Source organism: Leptonotus elevatus, chromosome 1, assembly GCF_054856555.1.
Source record: "Leptonotus elevatus isolate MCC_2025b chromosome 1, RoL_Lele_1.0, whole genome shotgun sequence".
Taxonomy (NCBI): domain Eukaryota; kingdom Metazoa; phylum Chordata; class Actinopteri; order Syngnathiformes; family Syngnathidae; genus Leptonotus; species Leptonotus elevatus.
The window spans coordinates 27,766,142-27,792,816 of NC_141239.1; the positions used below are offsets into that span (position 1 = coordinate 27,766,142).

The 26,675-nt window shown below is 41.2% G+C and overlaps 1 protein-coding gene across 6 annotated transcripts in view; it reads left to right on the forward strand.

The window, feature by feature from the left end:
- LOC147181457 (BAR/IMD domain-containing adapter protein 2-like) overlaps positions 1–26,675 on the forward strand; it is a 73,967-nt gene that overhangs the window by 25,951 nt on the left and 21,341 nt on the right. For all 6 annotated transcript variants that reach the window (XM_086088242.1, XM_086088286.1, XM_086088276.1 and 3 more), the window contains 4 exons: positions 2,537–2,623; positions 15,716–15,777; positions 18,206–18,277; positions 23,134–23,271. In XM_086088242.1, the coding sequence (XP_085944368.1) occupies positions 2,537–2,623; positions 15,716–15,777; positions 18,206–18,277; positions 23,134–23,271 (359 nt within the window). The remainder of the gene's footprint in view (positions 1–2,536; positions 2,624–15,715; positions 15,778–18,205; positions 18,278–23,133; positions 23,272–26,675) is intronic.

Below are 26,675 nucleotides of genomic sequence, written 5' to 3' on the forward strand. Positions count from 1 at the left end.
CCGAGTAAGTTCCAGTGAATACCGGTCGCCATTTCCTCCTTCCGTCCATGAAGCTTTTTCAAACTGCCCACGTGTGGAGGACACGACTAGTCAGTTGTTCGTTCCCACCTCCCCAACATGTAGCAACGGTCCGACTCGCGCGGGCGTGCACGCGCTCTCTCTCGCTCTGTCCTTCTCTCTCTCACTCTCGCCCTCACTCTCTCTCACTCACCCTCTTTTGCACTCTCTCTCGCCCTCTTTCGCACTCTCATCGTATAAATTGTAATCCCTCACAGTAATCCCTATTTTTAATAAATGTAACTGTAATCTGATTACATGTTTTTTCCTGTAACTGTTATGCAATACAGTCACTTTTTTTTGCAAACTGATTACGTAACGGCGGTACATGTATTCCGTTATTCCCCAAGCCTGGCTATGACTAAATAAACACTGCATCATTTTTTCTATCACCTGTAACAGATACCACTATGTGTCATGGTGGATGTCTTTACTCAAATTTAGGATATGGCATCTGTAACACCGAAGTCTTTCCAGAACCAAAGATGTTAAGCATTTCACCAGTGAACCAAGCCTTTTACAGTGGATTTATTCCATGCAGTTCCAAACGCCATAGAAAAAAGTAAAAAAAAAAGTAAAGGGATGGAGAACTACCTCTAAGCGAGTTAGAAAACTGTCACTCACCTCGCAGCTGTCTGCAGGCAAAAGTATGCAAAATGTCACTCAGGCCGATGGAATTATTTTCCAAGTGCTTACACCAGAACTGTTCTGATTGGCCGTGCATCTGTCAGCCAAACAGCCAGCGGATAAGACTCTGTAAGGCTGCATGCACTCCTTCTGCTTATCACCTCTGAGTCAAGGCCAGAAAATATTCAACAAAATGGAGGTTAATTTTACGGGCCGGTGGGGGAAAACAAGCAAACAAACAAACCTCCGGAGAAAATAAATTCAAATCATACAGGTCCTTTCTGGACTCACTGGCCAGCTTTTACCACATGCCACCAGGCACTTATTGAGTACATTTCCCATGCAGCCTCTAGCCTGCACTCATTCATATCAGCAAGCATGCATGAGGTCTTGGCTCATTCAAGAAAAAGGTGCAATCACAGATGTCAAAACAAAACGTTATCAAGCGGAAAGCGCTGACTCTGAGTTGGGAACAGCTGTGTGGTCGGATTGCAATGTGCTTTAGCTGCAATGCACCACAGCTACGGATGGACATGATAATTCAAAGAAGGAAGATCCTGTCCAAAGTCAGGACGTGCGGGCTAATAATTCGATCCAGAGTCAAAATTGTCGCCAGCATAGAAGCTGTAACCGTACATGCAGTGTTTTGTAGATGTCGTACAAATTAAATAGTCAAACATCTCTTCACTCATAATACACATCATTTCATGTTGGAATGCAGCCAGCTGATGTGTGAAACCGGAAGTCCGTGGCATCTACCCCATAGTCACACATCACAGATGGACAAGTTAACGTAGTGATCTCTCATAGTCTCATAGTAGGAAGTCTCTGGCTAGCTGGTTAGCATGAAAAGCTAGCATACATCTTTACTCAGGTCTTGTGAAATGGACCAAACAGAGGGACTCCAATAAATGACACTAGTCACAATAGAGAAAATAAAATTCCTTTTAAAAACGTTTAACTTTCATACCAAGTGGTTAGCACAAGAAATGAACGTAGCAATCGATAGCTCCACCCTGTGTTTGTCAATTAGCATAAAATGTGATGACTACTACGCGGTTTGTGTGCTAATCACAGGCAAAAGCAATATGGAAGCATTTGCATTGCGTTGTATTGCGGAAATATCAGTTTTTCCCATTCCATGTTAATACTTTGGCGGGCCACCCAAGTAAACTGGCCACCACCCGTGTACTTTTCAATAAAATGTAATCAAAATAAATAAATAAACTTAAAAAAAAAAAAAAGTGCAGCAACCAGATATACCAGCTACGCAAGTAGCAGGGCTCGGGATTGTCAGTACTCAGGGTTCACCAATTCCGGTCCTTGAGGTCCGAAATCCTGCAGGTTTTAGATGTTCCCGCCCACTAGCATACCTGAATCATATAATCAGCTCATCAGCATGCCTGATAACGATCCTGATCTTTAGCATCAGGTGTGTTGGTAGGTGGAAACATCTAAAACATGCAGTTAATCATTTAGTTGCGCTTGGTGCTGCCGACATTTCTTATAGCCAAAGATTGTTGAACTAACTTATATGTATGTATGTAGCAACCACGATGCAACATTTGTGCATGATAAATCCATTTCCCATTGTAATTATAGTTTCATTCTCAGAAGAAACCGCAAATTGTCTTTTAGGCCTCTGCAAGTGCAAAAACAACATGCCGGGAAATAATGATCAAATCGCAATCAGAGATGCTGAATGCAAACAAGATGGGAACAATCAAACAGCGGCATCAGTTCAGTTGTTTTTCTTGCCGACGGCAAGCTGAGAGGAAGGAAATTTAGCAAAAATGGCTCTTGTTGTTTTGAACTCACGAAGCACTCACACTGCTTTCCCTCTTTTGTACAGATGTGACATTTGCTGCAAAAGGCTACTTCGACGCTCTGGTGAGAATGGGCGAGCTGGCCAGCGAGAGTCAAGGATCCAAAGATTTGGGTGAGTGACTCAAATCATACATCCGCCAAGTCATTTGCGTCCGTTTTTAACAGTTACACAATATGGGTGCTAGGCAGTCCTTTTAATGCACAAATCACCATTTTTGGTGGTCTAATTCAAGACAAATTGCTGCATGCTTCTGAAGCATGCAGTCGAACCATGATTTTATGCCACTCCAGTCCTGTTTTTGTTTAGTATGTAATTCATAGCCTCTATTATGAGTCTGACTTAATGCAACTTCCAGTGTGTATTCTTCGTTTTCCCCCTACAAAAAAAAATCATTTAATACACACCACACCACAGGATAATTGTTTAGACGTTGTTGTTATTATCCAGGCTTTGCACCAGCGTTTTATTAGCCTGGCAGCCCACCGGGCTTTGCTTGCCCCCGGGGGCTTTTGAAAAAATCACTTTTAACCACACACAACCAGAAATCTTTCAGAGGCATCTAACCATTGGGCCTTTTTTGATTGGGAAGTGGGTGAGGAGGATCACATTTGCCCTGAATATCATATGTGTGTACACTGCTGTACTACCTAAATGCTTTACTCACTAAAATGCAATTTGAGCTTCTTTAAAAAAAATATATATATACAAATTCAACAGTTGCCAGTGCTGTATAAAGTGTTGAACAGACTCACACGTCCCAACAGCTCTTTGGTGTTGCTAGGTAGCAAACGGAGTGAAATATGGGTTATGTTGCTAGTGGGTGTTTCCTTATTCATTCTAACAGAAACAAATGAAACATTACATCCACAAAGCATGTTATTGTTGCTAAAAGTCCCTTTCCCAACTCTTCCAATTCAGCTATTTTCTGGGAAAAAATTCTGTGTCAATTAGAGGCTTGAGTTTGAGGTCCGCAGCACGGACGACACTTGCTCCCTTCCGGAGCGACTGCCGCGTTTGCCGTGTTCCACCCGTTTGAAAGGAATCTCTCATTGATGTGCGCAGTGTTCCCCCCGTTTTGTTGTTGTTGTTGTTGTTGCTGGGGATGCAACGTAAGATTGCTCTCTGGATATTTTATTCAGCAAAGAGTTACCTTTCTAGCCTGCTCGTGATTTTCCGTGTCAAACCGTGCCTTGCACACACACGCCGGGCTCATGTAAAAACCAGCAGCGTGCGCGTGATCGGACTTGCAGATACTTTATTCAGTGCTGTGTAATGCAAGCGTTGGGAGGTGTGCATGAGAGGAGTGAAAAGTGATTCTGAAATGCTGCCTGAAGGGAAGCTGTGCTAAGGAACAGGATAGTCGCAATGACTCATTCTCCTGGACAAAAGACTCATCTTCATCTCGGTTTCCAACGACTCCCAAAAATTGAATCACTGCACTTTTTGTGTTTTGTTCCAAAGCTCTGCGCAGTGTGCCCAGAGGGAAGGAGATGTATGTTTTATCTTGCAGCCACTGCGGGTTCCCGCCTCGAGCTTGATATCGTAATGCAATGCTGCGGTCCAACCCATATTTTCTTTCCTGTTCGACCTGTTTGGGCTGAGCAGTAAATAAGAAGATACGCGCCGTATGCCGCGGCACCGTTGCCCGGTGGTTAGCACGTCTGCCTTTCAGTTCTGAGGTTTGGGGTTGAAATCATAACTCACGTTAGGTTCACTGAATACAATCTTATATGGCGGTTCCCTTATTGTGGGTTCAGTTCTTTCTTCTTTTTTTTTGGTGTGTGTGTGTACAGTAAAAGGCATAGTTATCTAACTGCACATCTCTGGTCAGGTATACATAGATAGCTAATTAAATATAGCTTATCACCACAAAATAGAATGAATTGTAATCCACAACAGGTGATTTAGAGAGAGGCAGGATGGAAACGGGCACTTGTGCTCTTTCAATCACGTTGAGAAAATGTTAAAAAAAAAACACGAATCAAAAGTTCAATCTCAGCACACCTGCCGATAGCCTCAATTGACGCCGCCACACTGACTAATGCTATAGCTAATGCTAGGGAGCAGCTTGTCACATGTCCACTTCCATGCCACTCAACCAAGTAGTTACTATTTCACTTTTTTTTTTCTGTTTTGGGGCGGTCTGCAACAGAACCTCTGCAATAAATGAGGGATTACTGGAATCAGTGGTTCAGAGTACAATTTTTATTAATTTTTTTACTTTGGCAGGTGTCTTCATAGAAGGTGTCTGTTTCATTTCCATGACAACCGGGTGGCGAAGCGAGGGAATTGCAACCAAGTTACTCTTCAAGCTACTTTGCGGATCCCTCTGATTATATTCATTAAAAACTAAGTGACTAGCATCACATTTAGTAATTTTATGTGTCCCTCCAGCGACGAAGATTGAAGAAGACATTGGCTGCATGATTTTAACCATATTTTGCCACTGTTGTTATCCCTATAATTTGAGGGTGCTTAAGCATATGAAGTTATTTCCATAAATGTCGGTAAACACAGCAGGCTCATCCACCTACACACCCAACCAAGGCTTTTTTTATTCTCGTCCGTCACTCGGGAGGAAATCTGATCTGTAATATTCCTCGTCGTCGACTCATTTTCTCCAAAAATATAATCAACACGCTTCGACTGGCCTCATTCCATTTTAATGAATGGTCATGCTTACATGCTTAGTACACGATTAGTGCACGTATCTATCTTTTGTGTTTATGCGGTCCGAGTGCTCTTTTCATCCACTTGTGAGCATCACCACCACTACTGTTCCACTCTTCCACCCACGCACCCTCCTCCTCCTCCGGTTGAGCTAATCATTGCCTGTCACTGTACTGCGCACACGCGCGCACACATACACCCCCCCCCCCCACCTTTATACATGTATCTGAACCCCTCACCAGCAAGATTTCTTGCCTTTAGAGAAATGAAAAAAAATGGCCCGACGGTTCGGGATCTACAGCCCCCTCAAGATGAATTGACCCGACCAACCCATGCATTTCCAAAAACAAAACATAATAAAACCTCATCGAAAGCAAACAAAACATCGAAACAAAACATAAAACACACAAATACTCGTAATAAATAAAAAGCATGACGGTCGTTGGACTTTATAGACAATGAAATGGCCCCGAATTGGCAGGTGGACAAAGGAATTTCAGGATCAGTTGAAACATGTACTCAAATGGACGGGCCGCTCGGGTGTAAATCAGCACTGGTCTCTTAGCGGCGGGGAATATAAACAAGAGTGGCCGCGGAGGAATGTGCTAAACAGCTCAGCAAGCCTTTATGGCAGAAATGAAACTGGGGAGGGGGGTAGCACAAACAGTGGGGATTCAGAGGGGAGTAGGTGAGTGTGTGCGGTTTTGGTTTTGTTACATAGTGGGGCCAACATTTTGGGATTTCACGGAGTTGTGAAGCCCACCTGTCCATGTGGGGCCATTTTGCTGGGCCCCACATGTTTAGACCTCTTTTTGAGGGTCAAGACCTGGTTTTAGAGTTTAGGTTTGAATTGCGTTATGGTTGAGGTTAGGGTAAGGAATAGGGGTAGGCAATCATTTTTGATAGTTGGGGTTAAGGGAAGGGGCTAGGAAATTCATTATGTCAATGAGATGGCCGCACAAAGATAGTAAAACAAACGTGTGCACGTGTGCGGTCTTGTTTTTGTTACATAGTGGGGCCAACATTTCGGGATTTCACGGAGTTGTGGGGCCCACCTGTCCATGTGGGGCCATTTTGCTGGGCACCACATGTTTAGACCTCTTTTTGAGGGTCAAGACCTGGTTTTAGAGTTTAGGTTTGAATTGCGTTATGGTTGAGGTTAGGGTAAGGAATAGGGGTAGGCAATCATTTTTTATGGTTGGGGTTAGGGGAAGAGGCTAGGAAATTCATTATGTCAATGAGATGGCCGCACAAAGATTGTAAAACAAACGTGCGTGTGCGTGGTCTTGTTTTTGTTACATAGTGGGGCCAACATTTTGGGATTTCACGGAGTTGTGGGGCCCACCTGTCCATGTGGGGCCATTTTGCTGGGCACCACATGTTTAGACCTCTTTTTGAGGGTCAAGACCTGGTTTTGGAGTTTAGATTTGAATTGCGTTATGGTTGAGGTTAGGGTAAGGAATAGGGGTAGGCAATCATTTTTGATGGTTAGGGGAAGGGGCTAGGAAATTCATTATGTCAACGAGATGGCCCCACAAAGATTGTAAAACAAACTTGTGTGTGTGTGTGTGATGTATATGAGCGTTGCCTTTAAGAATGGCTTACTAGCGTAATGCTAACATATAACGCAGAATGCAAATGACATGCTAACAGTCTGCCCTGGCAATCTTTAATCAATTGATCCTGGAACACAAAGGGTGGCGCAACACTTTTAGACAATCACAATATTCCCATGCATATAGGCTTAATCCCCCCCAAAAAAAAAAAACACTACTCCCTACAAGCATGTCATGGAGTTACTCAGATTGAAGTGACATTTGATATTGATGCAGACTTAATCAAGAACCTCTCTGCAGGAAGTATGTTTGAAGTCCATTCGTCCATCCATTATCTGAATCACTTATCTTCACGAGTTTGGCGGATGTGCTAGAGCCTTATAGTCAGCAAGTCAGACTAAAAGCTATAAAATAATTTAGAAGTGTGGCTGACTGACTAAATAACTGACGAGAAGTGCCTTTCTGAAATGACTGATGACAGCAGTGCCAACATAGTGTTGCAGCGCACACTTGCCTTGCTTCCACCTTTTCCCCTTTTGTCAATGAAATCAACTCTCTCCCTCTTGACTGTGCCGTGCTTACACTTAGGCTTCCCCTGCTGGACAACTTCCGATCAACAACTTGCGCAAGCTGCTAATTGCCACGTATGAGTCAGCTCAAAGGGCGCTCTTTTGGGAAATCGCATGATACCTGACTGACACAAATTCACACCATGAGAGTTGAAGAAAAAAACATGTATAGGCTGCCGAAGTCTTGCTCCTGGCGGGAATTCCTAAAAATAGACGAGGGTATGTGATCACCCTCTAGGTGGTTCACAAGATTTAAAATGTAATGGACTTTCTTTTTTTCACCATCTCCAAATTTAAACAAATTCCCCAAAATGCACTTTTATGATGTAAAATCAACATCGCTTATTCTCTTTAACGCTTACGTGCAATTTTTAGCAGAATGAGAATTGTATGTGCTGTATCGGTTTCATTTGCAGTTTAACGTGGTTAAACATGCCGAAAAGGGCTTAGGTTTGATTGTTTTTTTTCTTTCAAGGTTGGGGAGTTGAGTTAACTATTATTTTTAAACAGTATCTGCGAGCAATGGCAGTTCTAGCTTGAGTCGTGTCTGGACGTGTTTTTTTGGAAGAATACTAGCTTTTTTTCAATTTAATGTTTGTTTAAAAAATAAAACAAAACGAAATGCAATTGTCACTTGTCAAGCAATAATGAGATCCCACATTGGCAGTTAGCTTGCATTTTTAACGAACGACTCCGCAAAGCAAGAACGTACACATGCCGCCAAGTCAGTCACTTTCTGCTAGCAACGAGCTAACTTTAGCGCCAGTATTGCACAGTTTCAGGTGAAGGCTTCCCCAAATAGTCACTGCAAGGGTTTATTTACTTAACCACAGACCGTAGTGATGTTTATTTGAAGTTGACATTTAGTTGAGAAGCGTGATGGTTGAGGCACTTTTACGATTAACTTTATTGCTTTGTGTACGACTAAGATCATACTGGTGTATTTTTAAAAGAAATGCCACAGGTTAGGACTTAGAGAATATTGTGAAGAGGATTCTAATTTTTTATTTGTTTTTATTTTGTGAATGGACTTGGAATTAGCGATTTAGTGATTATCCTGTAGTGTCGTGTGGGTGTGTGAGGAAAATACGTTTCTTGCTTTCTTGTTGTCTGAACTGTTGTGACTAAAGTAATTTGTTTTCCCCGGGGGGGGGTTAAAAAAACAAGTTTTTAAATTTTTCATGTCACATCCGACAACTAATGAGGACCTCTGTTAGAGGTGAGGCCGCTCATTCATAGCGGCATATATGATATTCTTTGAAATAAAAGAGAAATAATATGTTAATTTGCACAGACCGTGTCAGGCATCATTAAAAATTAATGCTTTTCTTTGAAATAAAATAAAAGTGATGCTTTAAAGATAATTGTTTTAGACTTGAACTCAGACTTGACTCCTGTCTGGAATTGTCTGCCTACCAAAATTCAGGATTCTGCTTCCCTTCCCTGGACATTAGGGGGGGGAAAGAAAGTCACTCAGTGCCATTTTTTCACCAAAACAAATTAAGTTACATAAAAACTAATTAAAAAAAGACGTTCAGCTGTATTTATTATTTAGAGCCAAGGAAGAGAGAAAAAATCCCAAGTGTAAACAAACGTAAAAGACATCCAAACTTTTTTCCTCTAAGGACAGCATATAGAAAACAAAAGATGCAAGGGCTGCTTTGGAATTATTCATAATACGCTCCAACCAATCAATCAAGCAATTATGTGTTTAGGATTTTTCAGGGTTTTGAGTTGGCCCCAGGGCCCTCCACCACACAAGAATAAATCGGCCCCTGCACTGAGCCGTTGTTAAAGGAGTGCTCACTTCATTAGGATCATTGGTGTCATTTTTCACAAACCGATTCTAGACATAGAGCAAAAAGTGTAGCACGTTCCAATTCTCGCTATTTCCTTCAGAAACAGAATTATCTGTATTCATCAAGCCATAATGAATACAAAATGACTGGTTGTAAATAGTTTCTTTGCATGTCTATCAAGATGTCCACACATTTTTCTGCACTCAAATCCACATCACATGATTTACACTAATGTAACTGTTGGATTGAGCGTGGGTAGATTGGTGTGTGAGCCACAGGATGATGTAATGCAAAAAAAGTGACTGTTATTGCGTTACCATGGTAGCAACAGAGTCGTATACCGTATTGTAACCCACACATCAAAATAACAATATTTTATTATAATTATAAAGATTGAGGATTATATCGTTCAAGAAAAAATATATATTTTGCACTACAATTTATTTAGCCTGCAACTAACGATTATTTTAATCATTGACTAATCTGCTAATTAACTGATAAACTGGATTTGAAAGAACAAATGAATTTTAATAAATACAGCGGGCCGCTAAAAAAATAAACATCCCCCGGGCTTGTCTGTTTTATCTTTTTTAAATTGATTTTGGATTGAGTGGCGGCCAAACCAGATTGTGGCGCCCCAAGTCAGCTAGGATGTATGAGGCGCGAGGTGTTCTGGGGCCGGCCTCCGTCGAGGTCGTCTTAGCCCTGGCCTCCTCTTCTTCCTCCTCCAGCACCTGCCCCTATTTAAACGGGAGCAGAGGAGCTCTTTTCTTAGCTCGCCGCCGCCCCCTCCCCAGGGTCCCCGCCTTCCCTTATTTGCTCTATTTCGGAGGCTCGCGCTGCATCATGGGAAAGGCGCCCCTTGTGTCCGCGCTCATTCACACTGCCCCTCATTGGTTTCGCGGCTGAACTTGCTCGCACCTCTCACGATCGCAACAAAGCGCACGGATGCACTTTTGTCAGCTTTTCTGACGACGTTGCATTCTGCTTGCGTCACCTCGGGCATGCCAAGTGCGGTCCGACCGGCGCGTTCACATTTGTATTTATTTGTGATCCGCTCGCTTCTGTGTGTGTTTTGCAGGCGTATGCAGGTTTTAAAGAGGCAGTTTGTGTAGTAAAGCAAGAGAAGTGTACTAACCACTAGGCATTAAACGCAAACACGCTTATATAAGAGCAGTGTTGGGAGTCACAAAAGTAGCACAATTACAATAAGGCTTTGCTAAAGTAATTTGATTCATATTGTGTATTGTACAGTGTTGCGAGTTGTCCATAAAACATCCATTAAAGAAGCAATTTTCTATTTTCTTTATCACGGTTTAAAACAGTTCCCAGGTGTCTTGCCACACCCCTGGCGAACAGCAACCATTATTAACTCATTCACTGCCATTGACGGCTATAGACGTCAAAAATTAATTTGAACTATTTCAATTCGTTTGAGACTTTTTCCACTTTTGTAAATAAGAAAGTATGAAAACTTATTTAAAAAAAAAAATGAACAATTAGAATAGATATAAAATGTGTGATTAATCCTGAGTTAATTATTGAAGTCATGTGATTAATTACAATTAAAAATTGTAATCACCTGACGCGATAAAAAAAAAAAAAGAAGAAGAAAACATTATTAAAAATTAGGGGCGTCTGGCGATTAAATTTTTTTTATTGTAATTAATCCCATGACTTCATTAGTTAACTCACGATTAATCACAAATTTTATATCTGTTCTAAATGTACAATAAAAAAAATCTAGCTTTTCACACTCTTGTTAACAAAAGTGGAAAAAATATGTTAAACTAATTAGAAATAGTTCAAATGAATTTTTGACGTCTATAGCCGTCAATGGCAGTGAATGAGTTAATGGTACTGCTATTGTATTAGACCTTTTAGGGTGTACCTAATGAAATGTCCAGAGAGTGTAGATATGTATTATTCCGCACTGTCTGCTACAATATTGTATTCATTGGGCCCCCATCACACACTCTGGAGTTTAATCGACTGCAAATGCCATCTCCGTTCATTCTAATCGTTTTACTGACAAAAGCGACTAGTATTTGGACAGAACACACACACACTAATGATATCAATTTCAACCTTGAGTCCTCCCGTCTCTCTCTCTCCTTCCTCATTTGTCTTACGTTTGTCAAATCGATGGCAGTGCTTGGAGTTCATCTCAGTCACGCTGTCATGCGACATGGAGGAGCGCTTGATATGAGCGTGATGGGCGGCTGAAAGCGTGGGTGGTGTTACGCAGTAATTAAAGTTTGGCTCGGGGGATGTGGCCTTCGCCTTCGTGGTCTTGTGCTGGCTTTCTGACGTGGGGTGATAAGGTGCTCTTTATGGACTTGAAGCACACGTGATGGTCGACATGGAGGTGATGCGATCACTGCGGCCTGTTTGTCACAGTTTTGCTGTGGTTTTGAAGTGGAGAGGAGCCAACTGCTGCTGGGCGGCGGCCCCGTGCCCTCTGGAGACGGTTTAATTTATTGCTTAGTGCGGTATTTTAGTTAATTTTTCCCCATCATGTTCAATGATTTCTGGCTTTCCTACAAGTAAGCCATTCGGAGGGTTTTGTGTGGCAAACAAAGTGTTCGAGCGCTTTAAACAAAATCATTTGCATTCACAAACTCCACCGCCAAAGCAGCCCAGTTCCCTCATAATCCCCATAATCCTGTTGAGTAAATGGAGAGGGGAATGCCGAACTTAAAATTGAATAACTTTGTCGGCTTACTCCAAATTGCAGGAGACTTTGACCTGTTTTTTAAGAATTTATATTGGTGAACAGACATGCTTCTTGCCAAGAACAAGAATGTATTTTATGATGTATTTTGTTGTTGTTGTTCAAGTGCATAACTAGGGCTGGACAATATGGCCTAAAAATCAAAACCCAATTCATTACACCCAATTTTTTTTACATTAAATGAACAACCCAAAAAGTTGGGTCAAATTGACCCAAGCAGTGGGTCGGTCCCTTTTTGACTCAAATGGGAGTATTATTACTGTTGAAGTTCATATAAGTTGTTGTAATACAGTTTTAAAGCATGTTTGGTGTCAGGAGAAATAAAAGAAATCCCACAAGGGGGGAAAAAAACAGAGAAAAAACATTTAAAATAATGTCACTATCATTTGCTTTTTTCGAAGCAGAGGATTGGATGGATTCAAATCAGATTTTTGTGTTTGTTTGTTTTCCCCTCGGGCTGCCCATGCATTCAACCCTTTTGTTCTCTCATTCAGCCGTCCTTTGCAAACTACGAACATCCCAAATTTTGTGCCCTCAGACTAGTCAGCGAAACAGATGCCGCCTCACTTTTTGCCTCCTTTCATGTGTTTGTAGTCGTCTCCTCGGAGAAGCTCAGAGAGCGCGGGACACGGGTTCAGCACGAGTTTATCGCGCCGTTTCATCCACTGTGCGTTTGTGTGTTCAGATGAAGTGCGTTTGCCATGTGGCAGTTTCGTTGGACGTGCGCGCATGTACACACAAGGACGCTCCCACCCGGTCTTCATCTCACCCAGCAAGTTGGATGCCGATCAGAGAAGGGGATTTTCCACACCCCGGCATTCTCCCGCTTCCATGACAACCTCGGAGGGAATCCGACTCGACCCTCGCTGGTGATCGGATCTCCCCTCCCCCTCCGCCTTTTTCTGTATCTGTTAAACGTCAGCCCACATTCTCTTGGGCCGCGGCTGTGTGGGTGCACCGCGGCGGCGATGTTACACAAGCAGTCGGCATGTGGCTGCTTGTCACCCGACTGCCGGTGCACCTTAAACTCACAAAGGAGGCCGTTGTTTTCGTAACATGGGCTGACTTCAAGAGAACACAAACAATATAGTCGTGACAATTGTGTGATTAAGGGAGGTTATCGATTAGGCATTCGATTCTCGCCCAGCCTTATTAGATCGAATGTGTAAGTGTGGCTCTATGTCTGGCTGGTGTGCGGACGTCCTCATTCGGGGCTAGCATGACGGACGGAAACTCTCACAGGTTGCATCCTGCCCGCCGCATATTTCTCACATGACGTCGCCTCGTTTAAATTGTATTGATCCCTGCTTGGAATCTTAGCCGCTCGTGTTGATGTTGCCATAGCAACTATTTGCATGTCTTCTGTTTCTCTCAGCTTTGGCACCGAACATTGTGCAGCAATTAAAACCGACGACGAGAGGAGATCCAACAGTGATTCATTTATTCTCCCTTTCCTTCCTCAGACTCTCCTGTGCTGCTGCCGGTTTGTGTGTGATGGCTGCTCATTTATGTATTAATTGATCGGGAGAGTTTAAGCCACTGACAGAATGCCAGAGTCTGTAAGCCCAAAGGGGGCTGTGTGATCATGGATGAGTTTGGGTAAGCCGCTTAACCGGGCCCGCTGGGCTTCTGACAGGCCCTGTGAGACACATGACCAGTGAGTGGGCCATGGATTGCCATGAGGGTGGAGTTGTGAACGCTCATTAAGTTGAAATGTTCATTTAGACTGCTGGTTGGGGATGTGATCAATCAGTCGATCAAAACGTCACCCCTGCTGGATTTACGCTGCGGGCCCAAGTGCCCAATTCACGTTAAATGCCCGATTTAATGTCTAATTCTATGGACATTTTAAGTAGGGCTTGAACAATTAAACGGCTGGCCGATTCAATCAGCTCATATTAGCTCTATTAATATGGGGGGAGAGGGCAATTTTTGCAGTTTTTCTTAAACTCATTAACACATTAAACGCATAAGGCAAAGATATAGATATATATATATATATATAGATATATATATAGATATATAAATTTCTCTCTTGTAGAGTTAAACACATACTAAAGGACTATTGTAAAACTATATAAATAAAGTCAATCTTTCTGCCTATAATTGATATCTATTCTTTATCTTTATTGTTGTGTTACGGCAGCAAAAAAGAAGTTACTCAATTCATCATATATGTATTTATAATTAATCAGCCGATTAATCAGTTATTGGAATTTTGTCAATCGACCGAAGGAAAAAAAATTTTTTTGTTATGGACACATTTTTACTCAACTTTTTTATAGAGCAATTTAAAAATAACTACAGCCGCAACAAAATGTTATACATAGGACTGAGCATAAACACTTGTTGGACAGTCTACACAATAATCACAATCACAATTATGTCTTTGTAATTGTTATTTTTGATGCATGACATGTCTGGTCTGGTGACTGTGAGGGCATTTTTTTTGGTCAGTAATTGTAATAAAATATACAGTAGATTACAACCACACAGAGAGGAATTTTCTGTGAGGTTATTTTTACTTGTATTTTTTTTTTTTCATGATCATATTTTACAGTTAAGAAAAAAGTTCGCTACCAAGAAATTGGAATTTTACCCCCAAAAAACGTCTCAACAGTTCAAGATTTTGAAGAAGAAAGAAATGTCTTAATGAAATAACTAAATATTTCAAAGCTATTCCAACATATTAAGATGCACCTGATAAGGTGGGTATCTTGAATAAATGCCATTTCCAACAGTTTTCATTACCATGTTAAAATGCATATATTTGTTCTGCTAAGCCACACCCCCTGCTTCTTTGCTTCTTTTTTTCTTCTTCTTCTCCGTATGAGCAGTTGAAGTCGAGGCTGCCACACCTGCGCTGTTTGTCTGTTGCACTCTGTTGCATTGTTTGTCCTGTGCGACCACCTCAAAGCCCTTTTAGGCCACTAGCGGACCCCTGAAGCGAGCAGTTTACAGTGGTGCCTTGACTTTGAATTTGTTGACCAAGTTCGTAACTCAAAGCAATTGTTTTTCAAATCAAATCTACAGACACACAAGAAATAGATTTACCGTTGACTCGGTAAGCTGCCGTGATATTAGTCATTACTGGATAAAGAATATTTGCCTGTAAGTATTGTTAGATAATCTGTCTACATGTGTTGCTACACCTTTCCCCCCCCCCCCAAATATCAATTGCTTCCAGGCTGTAACTATATATATATATATATCTCTTCTTCTTTTTTTTTTACTTGTCAAATTTGAAAGCGGACGTTTGCGAATACTAATGCAGTGTTCTGAATGAAAGGCAACAGATAACGTACGTGGTTGAGTGGAAAGAGAGGGCTTTGGAGGGTCCGGTCCAGGAAGTGTCTGTGCGTTTGTCTGACGTGATGTCCTCTGTCTTTCCACCAGGTTTTCAATGTGTTTCTGTGTCCTTGGCTCAATGTCGCTCTTTTGTGTTTCTTTTCCTCGACAATGCACTGCACTTTCAGAAGAGGCAGCCTGGAGGTATAACTAAACGCAAGCATTCCCTCCAGCTGCATGGCGCTTGCTTCCCCCCCCCCCCCTTTTTTTTACCTACGCAGAAAGTAGTATTTATCTTCCGGAAAAGTTGGACATCAACGCTTCAAGCTTACAGCTTGTTAGGGTTAATAGTGTCATTTCTTTGCTCTTTTCATCTTTTATTTGTTTTGGCTCCACCAGGTGGTGTTCTCGCGCACCCTGGAGAGCAAAGCTTCTCCATTGCCGTGTCCGTCTTGCATGAGCATGCTGGATTGCCTCTTCTTTTTTTTTTTATGTGTGTGTGCTTCCCATCTTTGTGTGCGTGTGTGCGTTACAGTTATCGAGTGTGCCCTTTTGAGTGATGTTTGTGCATTTCTCCTTGTGTGCAGGGGATGTGCTGTTCCAGATGGCCGAAGTCCACAGACAGATCCAAGTGCAGCTGGAGGAGATGGTTGGTATTCTGATACACGCTGGCTTTCTTAAGCCGCCCTTAAGCCGTGATTGCAACACCTGCACAAGAGCTGTGCTCGAAATCAATTTGATGTTCATTCAACCTAGTTTGGTAGTTACAGAGCTACATACTCTTTAGTTTGTCACATGACTGTGTTTCACTAATCCAGTGTAACCTCTTGCAACATTTGACTTAATTTCAACAATGGCCAGACGGTCACAAAGTCTTCCAGGTGACTAACACAGAGATGACTTCATTATAGATGGATGGATTGATTGATTGGATGGATGGATTGATTGATTTATTGATGGGTGGGTGGATAGATAGATAGATAGATAGATAGATAGATAGATAGATAGATAGATAGATAGATAGATAGATAGATAGATAGATAGATAGATAGATAGATAGATAGATAGATAGATAGATAGATAGATAGATAGATAGATAGATAGATAGATAGATAGATAGATAGATAGATAGATAGATAGATAGATAGATAGATAGATAGATAGATAGATAGATAGATAGATAGATAGATAGATAGATAGATAGATAGATAGATAGATAGATAGATAGATAGATAGATAGATAGATAGATAGATAGATAGATAGATAGATAGATAGATTGATTGATGGGTTGGTTGGTTGATTGATTGATGGGTTGGTTGGTTGATGGATGGGTTGATGGTCAACGCGATGCTATTGGGCAATATCTGAATTTGCACATCCCTATGTTATATTTTTGACCATGCTCGGACAAAATTAAATACGTTTTGAATAAATAAATAACTAACTAAATAACTACTCAAAGCTCTAAAAAATTATTTATTTTTAACTTATAGAAACGGTACTTCTACTTGAATACAATTTTGGCTGCTCTATACAGTCTTCTAGAAACGAAATACCTCCATCCACTGTTTATTCCAATCTAAGGAAAACCCCTAAAAATATCAAGTGAAATTGTATACAATCATATAATTTTTCTTTTTTTTATAAAAGCTGATCCCCACCTCCAACCACCCCTCCCTCCCCCAAACACAGCTCTTGTACAGGATCTTAGGTCAGGAATTGCCATTGTATTTTTCTAGCTCTAAATAATTTACTCACTTATTATAATTCTGCTTGGGAAAAGGCTGTGTTGCATCTGTGTGATGCCTAATGAGGCATCTGTTGAGTCAATTTAGGTTTGAGGACATCCCAGGATGCATCTGAACATGTATACTGTACAAAAACTGTCCCTTATGGATGGTGGGTGTGACACGTGGCAATTAAACCAACATGATGTCTTATGGAATATGCCGTTTGTATGAAACAAGTGAGGGCAAGTGCAGAAAGCAGCAGCGGCGGATGTGGAGCGTGGCATTGTGGGAAATGGGTTCATTTACAGGTTGAGCCGCAGACAATGCAAGCTCAACAGCAATTTTTTCAACATCTTGCATGAAGTTGTTTTTTGTTAACGTGACTAATTTGGTGTTATGTGTTTTTAAAAATACATTAAAGCCTTAATTAATTCATAAATGTTATCAAAACCGTCCTAGCTACTGCGGAGCCGACCTACAGATTTTGTTGCCATGGCAACCAATACGGCAGTGAGGTGATTGATCAGGCCAACAAGCAGCTTTATACCAAAAGACCACAAAGTGAGCATCCAGAGAGACAATATGAGCGTTTTCACTGCTGGAGGCAGCACTTGATTCATTCGACAAATAGCACGCCATGCCATATAAGCCACTAGTTGGCGCTGACTGACTGAGCCTCTTACTGGACACAACATACATCAGCAGAAAGAAAAACATATACATCTATCATAAAGTAAGCACAGCGTCAATGACGTATTCTTTGGCCTGTAACCCATACACCGCTTATCAAAAGCCAATGCAGCTCTGCTTACCTTGTGACTTTGACGCGATAGCAGGGGTGTCACTCTTCTGCATGATTATGCCTGTGCCTGACAGTGTAATCCTTGAAGATGGCTCGGAGTCTTCACCGACTCTGTGACACTTGTGGTTTGGGCGGTTATTATAAAAATTTGCCTCACTAGTGTGAGGGCAAAACAACTCAATCACACTTGGGGGCTGACTTCACTTATGTCAAGTCATCTTTATTTATATAGCGCTTTCAAACAGCTGTACTTGTCACAAAGCACTTTACAGAAACGCATAACATAAAACATAAATGTAAAAAAAACATTAGCAGTAATACAATCACAACAAAGTAACATTTTATTTCAGTTTATTCCATTTCATTTCACTGATTTGTGATGCCAATGTTTTGAGTTACAAGCATAAACATGGAGCAGTTTTAACTTGTAAGTCAAGGCACTAAGACAAAAAAAAGTCCAACTGAAAAGTCTTCTCTTTCTTAATTAATAAAATCATCACGTGCATCACGAGTGAACTCCTTTTGTTTGTTTTTCCTTCCCAAGCTGAAGTCTTTCCACAACGAGCTTCTGTCCGAGCTGGAGAAGAAGGTGGATCTGGACTCTCGCTACCTGACTGTGAGTATACGAATGATTGAGCGCGTTTGTTAGCTCTCTCGACCATGTGTTATTGATTGACATGGCGTGATTCATCTCTTTTGAAGTTGGACTTGATGCAAAAGGATGAGGTGGCGCTCTTTGGTGACAGACGGGCGGACAGAGAGAGAGAGAGGGAGGGTGCGAGCGCAGTTGTGCCGGTCTGCATGCGATATCTTTAGAATGAGTGGGATGCAGCCTCAGTGATGAGCGGCGTGTTGTATTTCAGGGGGATGCTATATAGTCTCTATTATTGTATGATGTCTATTGTCACACGGATTGGGCTTCGTATGGCACATCAGCCTCTCTCACAGGAATATATGAGAGAGAGCAGCAAGGGCTTTGTTAAAGAGGAGGCATCGCTTTGCACAAAGGGATGTAATTGTTTCACTGATGAAAATAATTGATTTTAGAAGCCATGGAGACAAAATGGGGTGAGCCGGGGGTTCGGTCTCAGCTAAGGGTTGTAGCCGAATATAGCAGAGGTGGTGGACTATAGTCACAAGCAGAGGTGGGCACTTCTGTCAATCGTCAATTCCCGTCAATGACGATTGCCCACCTTTTGGAGAGTGCGTCAGCACTTTCAGCGAATGCTTGATAAAACGAAGCCTCACTAAAATACAGTACACAGAATGAGAAGGACCGTGTGTACTCACCGCGATCGACTGAAGTAATCCTGCTTCACTCTGTGCTCAGTCTGAATATTTTTTTCAAGGCTTCGCGTCATTGTACGCTAATTGAAAGGTGGGCATTGTCATTGACGGGAATTGATGATTGACTGAAGTGCCCACCTCTGGCAAGTACTTACCAGTACTAAAGGGAGCCTGACAAACCCGCATCACCATCAGCCGGTATCCAGGCTTTGAGCATTAATTTATACCCTCCTGATGGCTCTCAGCCATTTTTCTTTTTTCGCGTCCCCTTTCGGCGGGAATGCGATAAAACATTTTATCAGGCCCCCGACGGGCCGTACAATTGACGGCACACAAATGAGCCATCTGCTTCTCGTAACCCCCCTCCAAATGTGCAAAACCATCGAACTACATCTCAAACACGCCGTTTCTTGCCACACAGTACCGTGACGCAACGCGCGAAACATAAAGAATGACGTCACACAGGATCCTCCTATAAGTAGTAGCTGAGTAAAATATCAGAAACATTTTGGCAGTACAATAAAGATTGTTAAAGTAATGCCTTTCAAAAATAAGCAAACATTTGATGCACATAAGCCTCATATACTTGATGTAAAGTGTACCTTTGCCGTCTATTTTTGGTGTGGAATTAAAGGGAAATACCACCCATTGACTTGTACTAACTCACTGATATTTTTGATGGAATCATCTCAAAGTATTTAACATATCTCAAAAAGAGAGCGAAAAATCCATTTTGTGAGATGCAAAGCAAGCATGTGCATCGCTCGCTCCCTCCCCTCCTCTCCCTCCCCGTGGCACATCCCTCATCTCTGCATTCCCATCCCACGCAGCGACTTACTCGGTGGTTTACGGCGCGCACACGCTCAGTGAGGTCATGACGTGGGCACGACACCGCACTGCCAAAAATCTGAATGAGTGCCAAATTTCATCTCCTGTCCTGATCATAATTGAGCTGTCACAGCTCAATCAGGCAAATATTCATGGCGTCTCGAACCTTTTATTTTGAGCCTTAGGAAAGGATGACTCCCATTCTGGGAGTTCTCTTATAGATGTATATGTGCTGTCATATGTTAGCACAATGTCGGCATACTTCCAGTTAGAGAGTCAATGCAAAGAAAAGGAACTTACTCATTTCCTGCCATTAGAATAATATTCACAAATGTTAATTATAATGTGTAATGACTGGGCAAAATGTGGAAATCGCCAGACTTCAATTAATCCTTCTGTTCTATTCCGTGTCCGTCTTTGTTCAAGAGCTGCTTGGATTTTTTTCAATGCACCCACTGCCTAATCGAGAGTCAGTTAAAGTAATGAGGAATAAAAAATGCAGTCTTTTTATTTGTTTAACCAAAAGCATTACGCAAGCGATTCTTTCTCAAGTTCATGTGGGAGTGAGTGTGCATCAAGAGAAATATACATTAAGGGACTTGAAGAGCTGCCATCTTCACCAATGCGCTGTATAAAATGTGCTGTATATATAAAATAAAAAAATGTTGATATAACAGAGCAGCAAGAAAATTCTGCAAAATTTGTAAATGAAAAAAAAGAATGCAATTAAAGAAATAAAACCGTGTTATTTGTATCACTCATTTTGTTTTTGTTCCTTTGTCAGGTTTCACAACATATACAATGTGTACATAACTTCACATTATGACTCTAATTCAAGTATTTCACCCAAGTCTGCAAATGAATGGCTAATCAAAAATGGATACAGCCACGGCTGACGTTGAAGTCGTTAAGACGGCACTCAAAGCTACTTGCCAACAATCAATCAGTGGGTTAACTAACCTCGCCCGTCCCCCAAGTGCAGTCACCAAGTTACTCGCCTGCATCCTCAGCATCTGACCAGCGACACTTTTAAACACTCGTGCGTGAGCGCTCGGCCGAAAGTGTTGCCTCATGCAAAAAACCGCACGAGCTTGTGTCATTGTAGGCACAGTTGCTATAGCAACAGAGCTGCTGCAACCCAGGAAATTGTTTATTTATTTTTTTGACCAATAAATAAGTGATTAGGGAGGAAACGGAATGCATTAAATGACAACATAGGTTTGAAATTCCTGAGCTGGTTCTTTTAATCGCAATGTGACTTTCCAAGCAATTAGAGATTTGGATCAGCCTCATGGATGCACACCTGCATTTGCCTGAGTTTGCTTATCATTATGAAAGAAATTGTTCTGCCAATGCTAACTGTGAGGAAGCAAATGCCTGGATCGACAATTTTATTCAAATCTATAGACAAATTCAATGGCTGTTTGTTTCTTGGCTAATGCCCTACACCTCCACTAAATCAGTTAAGTCGTTGGTGTGTAATCCTCCCGCTCAACAGCAAACAAACACAAGCTCGCAGGTGGTGGTCATTATCATGTCCCATCGTGGGAACCTACATTGGATTCATAGTCCACCGTAGAAAGTCACAATCATTAAAGATGTGAGCAGCGACAAGACAATGTAGAGTTAAGTTATCAGAGTTTTGTGTTTGATGGCAATTCTTGAAACTCCGCCTACTACACAATGATGAAACCTCAATTTTTCCACCATGTAGTTATCAGCCTAGTACATGTAGACAGAAATTGGTAGGTATTGGGACAAAATCTCTCTGTAGTTTGTCCTATAGGACCGCTTTAAATGGCCAAAAGGCAGAGGTCATATCTCTCAGGTATGGCTTCTTTAAGCTACTGTGGTACGTATGTCTACTCACAATAGACATGCGTACCGCATTTAATCTCGCCAAGTGAAACAAACTGTAAGGGCTAAATGTTATGTGTTTCTGTTTTTAAAAGGAATTCTAACCAGCATGTTCTCTGATTTTTTTTTTTTTAGCTTTATTTTAGTCAACTTTCATATTCGTACCTATTTTTTGGTTGTTGAGCAACTTTATTGGTACAGTTTACAAATAACAAACAGTGGGCCGAAGACCTGTCAAGGTATGTCCCATATATGTGTGGTTCAAATGTGTTAGCAATCGGACAAACATTCTAAGACTGTGTTTGACTTTGACACAGAACTGGCAAACTTCCTGTATAATTTCAAGCTTGAATTCTTGAGAATTTTTTGTGTGCGTCTACTCTCAATAGACATGCCACCTAATTTTATGCAACTGATTGTAAATGTAGCCTCACCACCACAAGTGGTATGTGAAATAATTACCAAATTAAGCAATTTTTAAAGGGACTAGATTTTTTTTTATTTTATATATTATATACTATAAACTCATTGACTGCTATTGACGGCTATAGACGTCAAAAATTTATTTTAACTATTTATTTTAGCTTACCTTTTTTTCCCCACTTATGTTAACAGTATGAAAACCTAGATTTGTTAACAAGAGTATGAGTATTTTTTATATTGTATTAGAACAGATATAAAATTTGTGATTAATCGTGAGTTAACTAGTGAAGTAATGCGATTAATGATGACACCCCTAATTTTTAATTAGCTTTTCTTTTTTTAAAGAGAAAAGAAAAGCTAATAAAAAAAAAAAAATTATTACTTTTTTATTAGAAATAACAAAAGATTATTAAAAAATAGGGGCATCAGGTGATTAAAATTTTTCGTAATTAATTGCATGACTTCACTACTTAACTCATGATTAATCACAAATTTTATATCTGTTCTAAATGTACAATATATTTTTTTAGGTTTTCATACTCTTGTTAACAAAAGTGGAAAAACATTTAAACTAATAGAAATACTTAAAAGGAATTGTTGACGTCTATAGCCGTCAATGGCAATGAATGAGTTAACTTCAATAATTTGCCCAAAAAAGTTCTATCACATCAACATATACTTTTTTATATAATCGAAGATCAAGTAATCAGTAATTATATTACATTGGTCATGCTGCGCCTCACATGTTTCGCTGCCACCTTTCTGCTGCGGATACCCCTGGGGGCGGCGTGGCTCAGTGGTAGAGTGGTCGTCTCCCAACCCAGAGTGGGTTCAATCCCATGCCATTGAGACCATGTTGAAGTATCCTTGAGGAAGATACTGAACCCCCAGTTGTTCCTGATGGTGCGTCATCAGCATGTGAATGAGTAGTCGAATGTACAGCGCTTTGAAAGGTGGAAAAGCGCTTTATAAATGAAGTACCATTCACTTGATTTTGTTGAAAAACCTTTGCTGCACATGCTACATGCATGAATTATTTTACAAGAAGACTTATCGCTGCATTTTCGGTGTCCGCAGGCAGCCCTGAAGAAATACCAAGTAGAGAACAAGAATAAAGGGGAGAGTCTGGAGAAGTGTCAAGGGGAACTGAAGAAGCTTCGTCGGAAGAGCCAGGGCAGCAAGAACCCGTCCAAATACGGCGAGAAGGAGATGCAGGTGGGCGTCCGTGTTTTATTCACACTTTACAACTTTGGCAAGTTGTAGTGGTTACATTAAATATGCATAGATATTAAACTAAAAAAATATATATATATAACTTTTTACTATATTCACAAAAAACAGATGTCTGGTTTCAGCATTTTTATCTCACTCTCACATCGGAAGGCAATATAATATAATGATTATTTTATTTTATTTTATTATTTTATTTTATTATCGAAACAACACATTTGCATCTCTAAATTGGCATTTTCACACGAAAGCAGTCAGTTGACTCAAGGGAATGAAGTCATGTTTGCTCTTGGTGTCATCGTGCTTGTTATTTGCCTGGCAAAGTAACCTGACAGATGAGTTGAAGGCAAATAAAATGCTGATGAATTGAAATGAGTTGAGTCCTGCCCACGGCGCTGAATAAAGTGCTTGTGTTTTGTATATTAACAAGTGTCATGCTCCCACTTCTCAATAAACACTCAACGGAAGGTTCTTGAGAGGAAAATGGCCGCAGAAAGGAACGTATCTCGGTTTTGGGTTCCCCGGTTCGGTATAACAGGAAAAACAAAAAGTCCAAAAATCTGTTGTTGTTTTTTTTCATTTATTTTAGCAGACAGTACTGAAGGTAACAGTATGTCCAAAATAGCGTCATTTAGAACTTTTAGAACTACCAAAGGTAACTTGGCACATAAAAGTACTCAAGCTTTATTTTAAATTTGTTTCCTTAAGAAAAAGAAAGAAAAAGCTTGTCTTCATTGTCAGAGAAAGCTGGCATTGGGGGTTCATCCATCTCAATATCATCATTATTATTATTGTGTGTGTGTGTGTGTGTGTGTGTGTGTGTGTGTGTGTGTGTGTGTGTGTGTGTGTGTGTGTGTGTGTGTGTGTGTGTGTGTGTGTGTGTGTGTGTGTGTGTGTGTGTGTGTGTGTGTGTGTGTGTGTGTGTGTGTGTGTGTGTGTGTGTGTGTGTGTGTGTGTGTGTGTGTGTGTGTGTGTGTGTGTGTGTGTGTGTGTGTTTTGTTGTTTTTAATAAATGTTATATATGCCAGGCCAGCACTTTATAGTAAGCAGAATGGCTCCCTGCAATTACAGCATGTTTGTGTTCCATTAAACAAGCTCAGATTTCACACAAAGTACATGTTGGGACTGCATTGGACATTATAATTGTTTTAGTATCTGTACTTTTATATTTCTTCATACTTTTATTTTTTTGTTTGTGGTTTTCTAATGTAAAAAATGATGTTGGCCCACTAGCTTCAAGAGTCCACTCCTAGTCTGTGTATGTGTATGTGTGCTGCGAGCGCTGCATTTGGGAGTGCCGACTCCAAACTATTTAACAGACAGGAGAGGCAAAAGGCAGCGAGTGAATATTACTGACATATGTAAACAAATCGGTTGACAAACTGATTTAGGCGCATTACTGCCACCTGGTTTGAAGTGCGGATACTGCAATTAAGTTCCGTATTCGTCGTCTGAGTGTATGCACCGTACCGTGACGACCGAACCGAGATGGTTCGGTATGAATACAAAAACCCTAGTAACGAGTTACATTTACTTGAGTAACTTTTTGGAGAAAAAAAAAATACTCCTAGGAGTAGTTTTACCACACAACACTTTTTACTTTTACTTGAATAGATGTGTCAAGAAGTAACGCTACTCTTACTCCGCTATATTGGGCTACACTAGAGTCGTTACCCGCCGCCAGGCTTGGGGAGTAACAAAATAAGCAAAGTGCGCATCACGTTTGTGCATGCGTGAAAATCAAGTTTAAAAAAATGTTCCTACCAAACAAAGCCGTCATTTGAATGGAGTGCTGAAAGTGTAACTGCTTGCAAGCATTGTTTAAACGACTTTCAGCCTTAAGTGACAAAACAACAAGTGCCATTTTTAACAGTCCTAATGAAGTTTATAGGCAAAAAACACCATTGCAAATCTCGAGGAGACGGAAATGTACGCTTGTAATCCTCCGTTCACTCTTCCCAATTTCCAGACAGAAAAGAAAAATCCAAACAGACGTAAAAGAGGCTAAAATGGAAATTTGCTTGAACACATTTATTTTGTCAATATCCTGAAAGCGAGGGAGCAGACGGAAGCGTCACGAAGGTTGCCAGCGGACGTACGTGTAACAAAACTAATGGGGTGACGGTCATTTAAGAACTTGCTTCTCGCCCCAATTGACCCCTTCAGTGAAGAAAGATCCTACCCGTCTCTTGATCGCGTCCCGGTGTTGTGTCCTCGGTCCAACTCCTGGTAAAGTGCACACATTCAGCAATATCGGCTGACATGTAGTCATTTTTCACAGCGTCTCTCTCGTCCTCCTTTTGTCAATAAGACTGGCAGTTTTTGGATCGATGCAGCATATGCCAGGGCAGCCAGTTTGTCTTTCCGTTTCTGTCTGTTGCCGAACGCAGTCCTCGTTGTAAAAGGCAATCCACGGCGACTAATAATTAAATCATCAACTTCCATGCGGGTGAAATCGAAAGTCTCCATTGCTTTCCGCTGTTGCATTTGTTTGAATGTTGTGTCTTCCACACCCGTACACAGCCCTTTTAATAAGCTTCACGGGCAAAAGGAATGTGGCGACCGGTATTCACTGTTTGGAAACTTGCTGAAGGACCGATTTATCTTTAACAAATTGATCTAAGAGTCCTGCGGCATGCTACGCTGAGCTTCTTGCTAACCATAGGCATAATGTGAGTTACCTTCCAAACAAATCTCCCTCCCACCAATTCACTATTTAAACGCCATACACAATATACACGGCTAAACTCGTGACTGGGAGAAACGTTTTGCAGTTGATATCACGCATGGTCATCCTCATATCATTAGTGCATGCATGCGTGTGGGTGAATGAGCTACCATGGAAAATGTTGCTTTCAAAAGCATCATTTTCCCTTTTCTCCACATTCCACATTACAGCAACAATAGCTTTGTTAGCAAGCAAAGCTTTACTTTACCTCATTGTATGTCCATCCGTCCGTGAGGTGTGGTTGCTTTCAGTGACGGTTTGAAACAGCATATGGCCTTCAATCAATTAACCAACCCTATTATATGGTTTTTCTGTGTGTCAATTATACAAGGATTTTTACTATTAGTAGGCTGCCTGGGTCCCTTTCACCCGCAAATAGCACGGGCGCACTGTATAGAAATATATATTGTGGTGATATTTATTTTTATTTTGTCTTCATGAGCATACTTGGTATTGGAGTAATCAAGTTACATTACTTTAATACTTATCACGGTACCTCATGTGTCGTTGTGTCCTTGGGCAAGGCACTTCACACGCATTGCCTCCAGTGCTACTCACACTGGTGTATGGAAGGTGCGAATGTTTGGTGGTGGTCGGAGGGGCCGTAGGCGCACACTGGCAGCCACGCTTCCCTCAGCCTGCCCCAGGGCAGCTGTGGCTA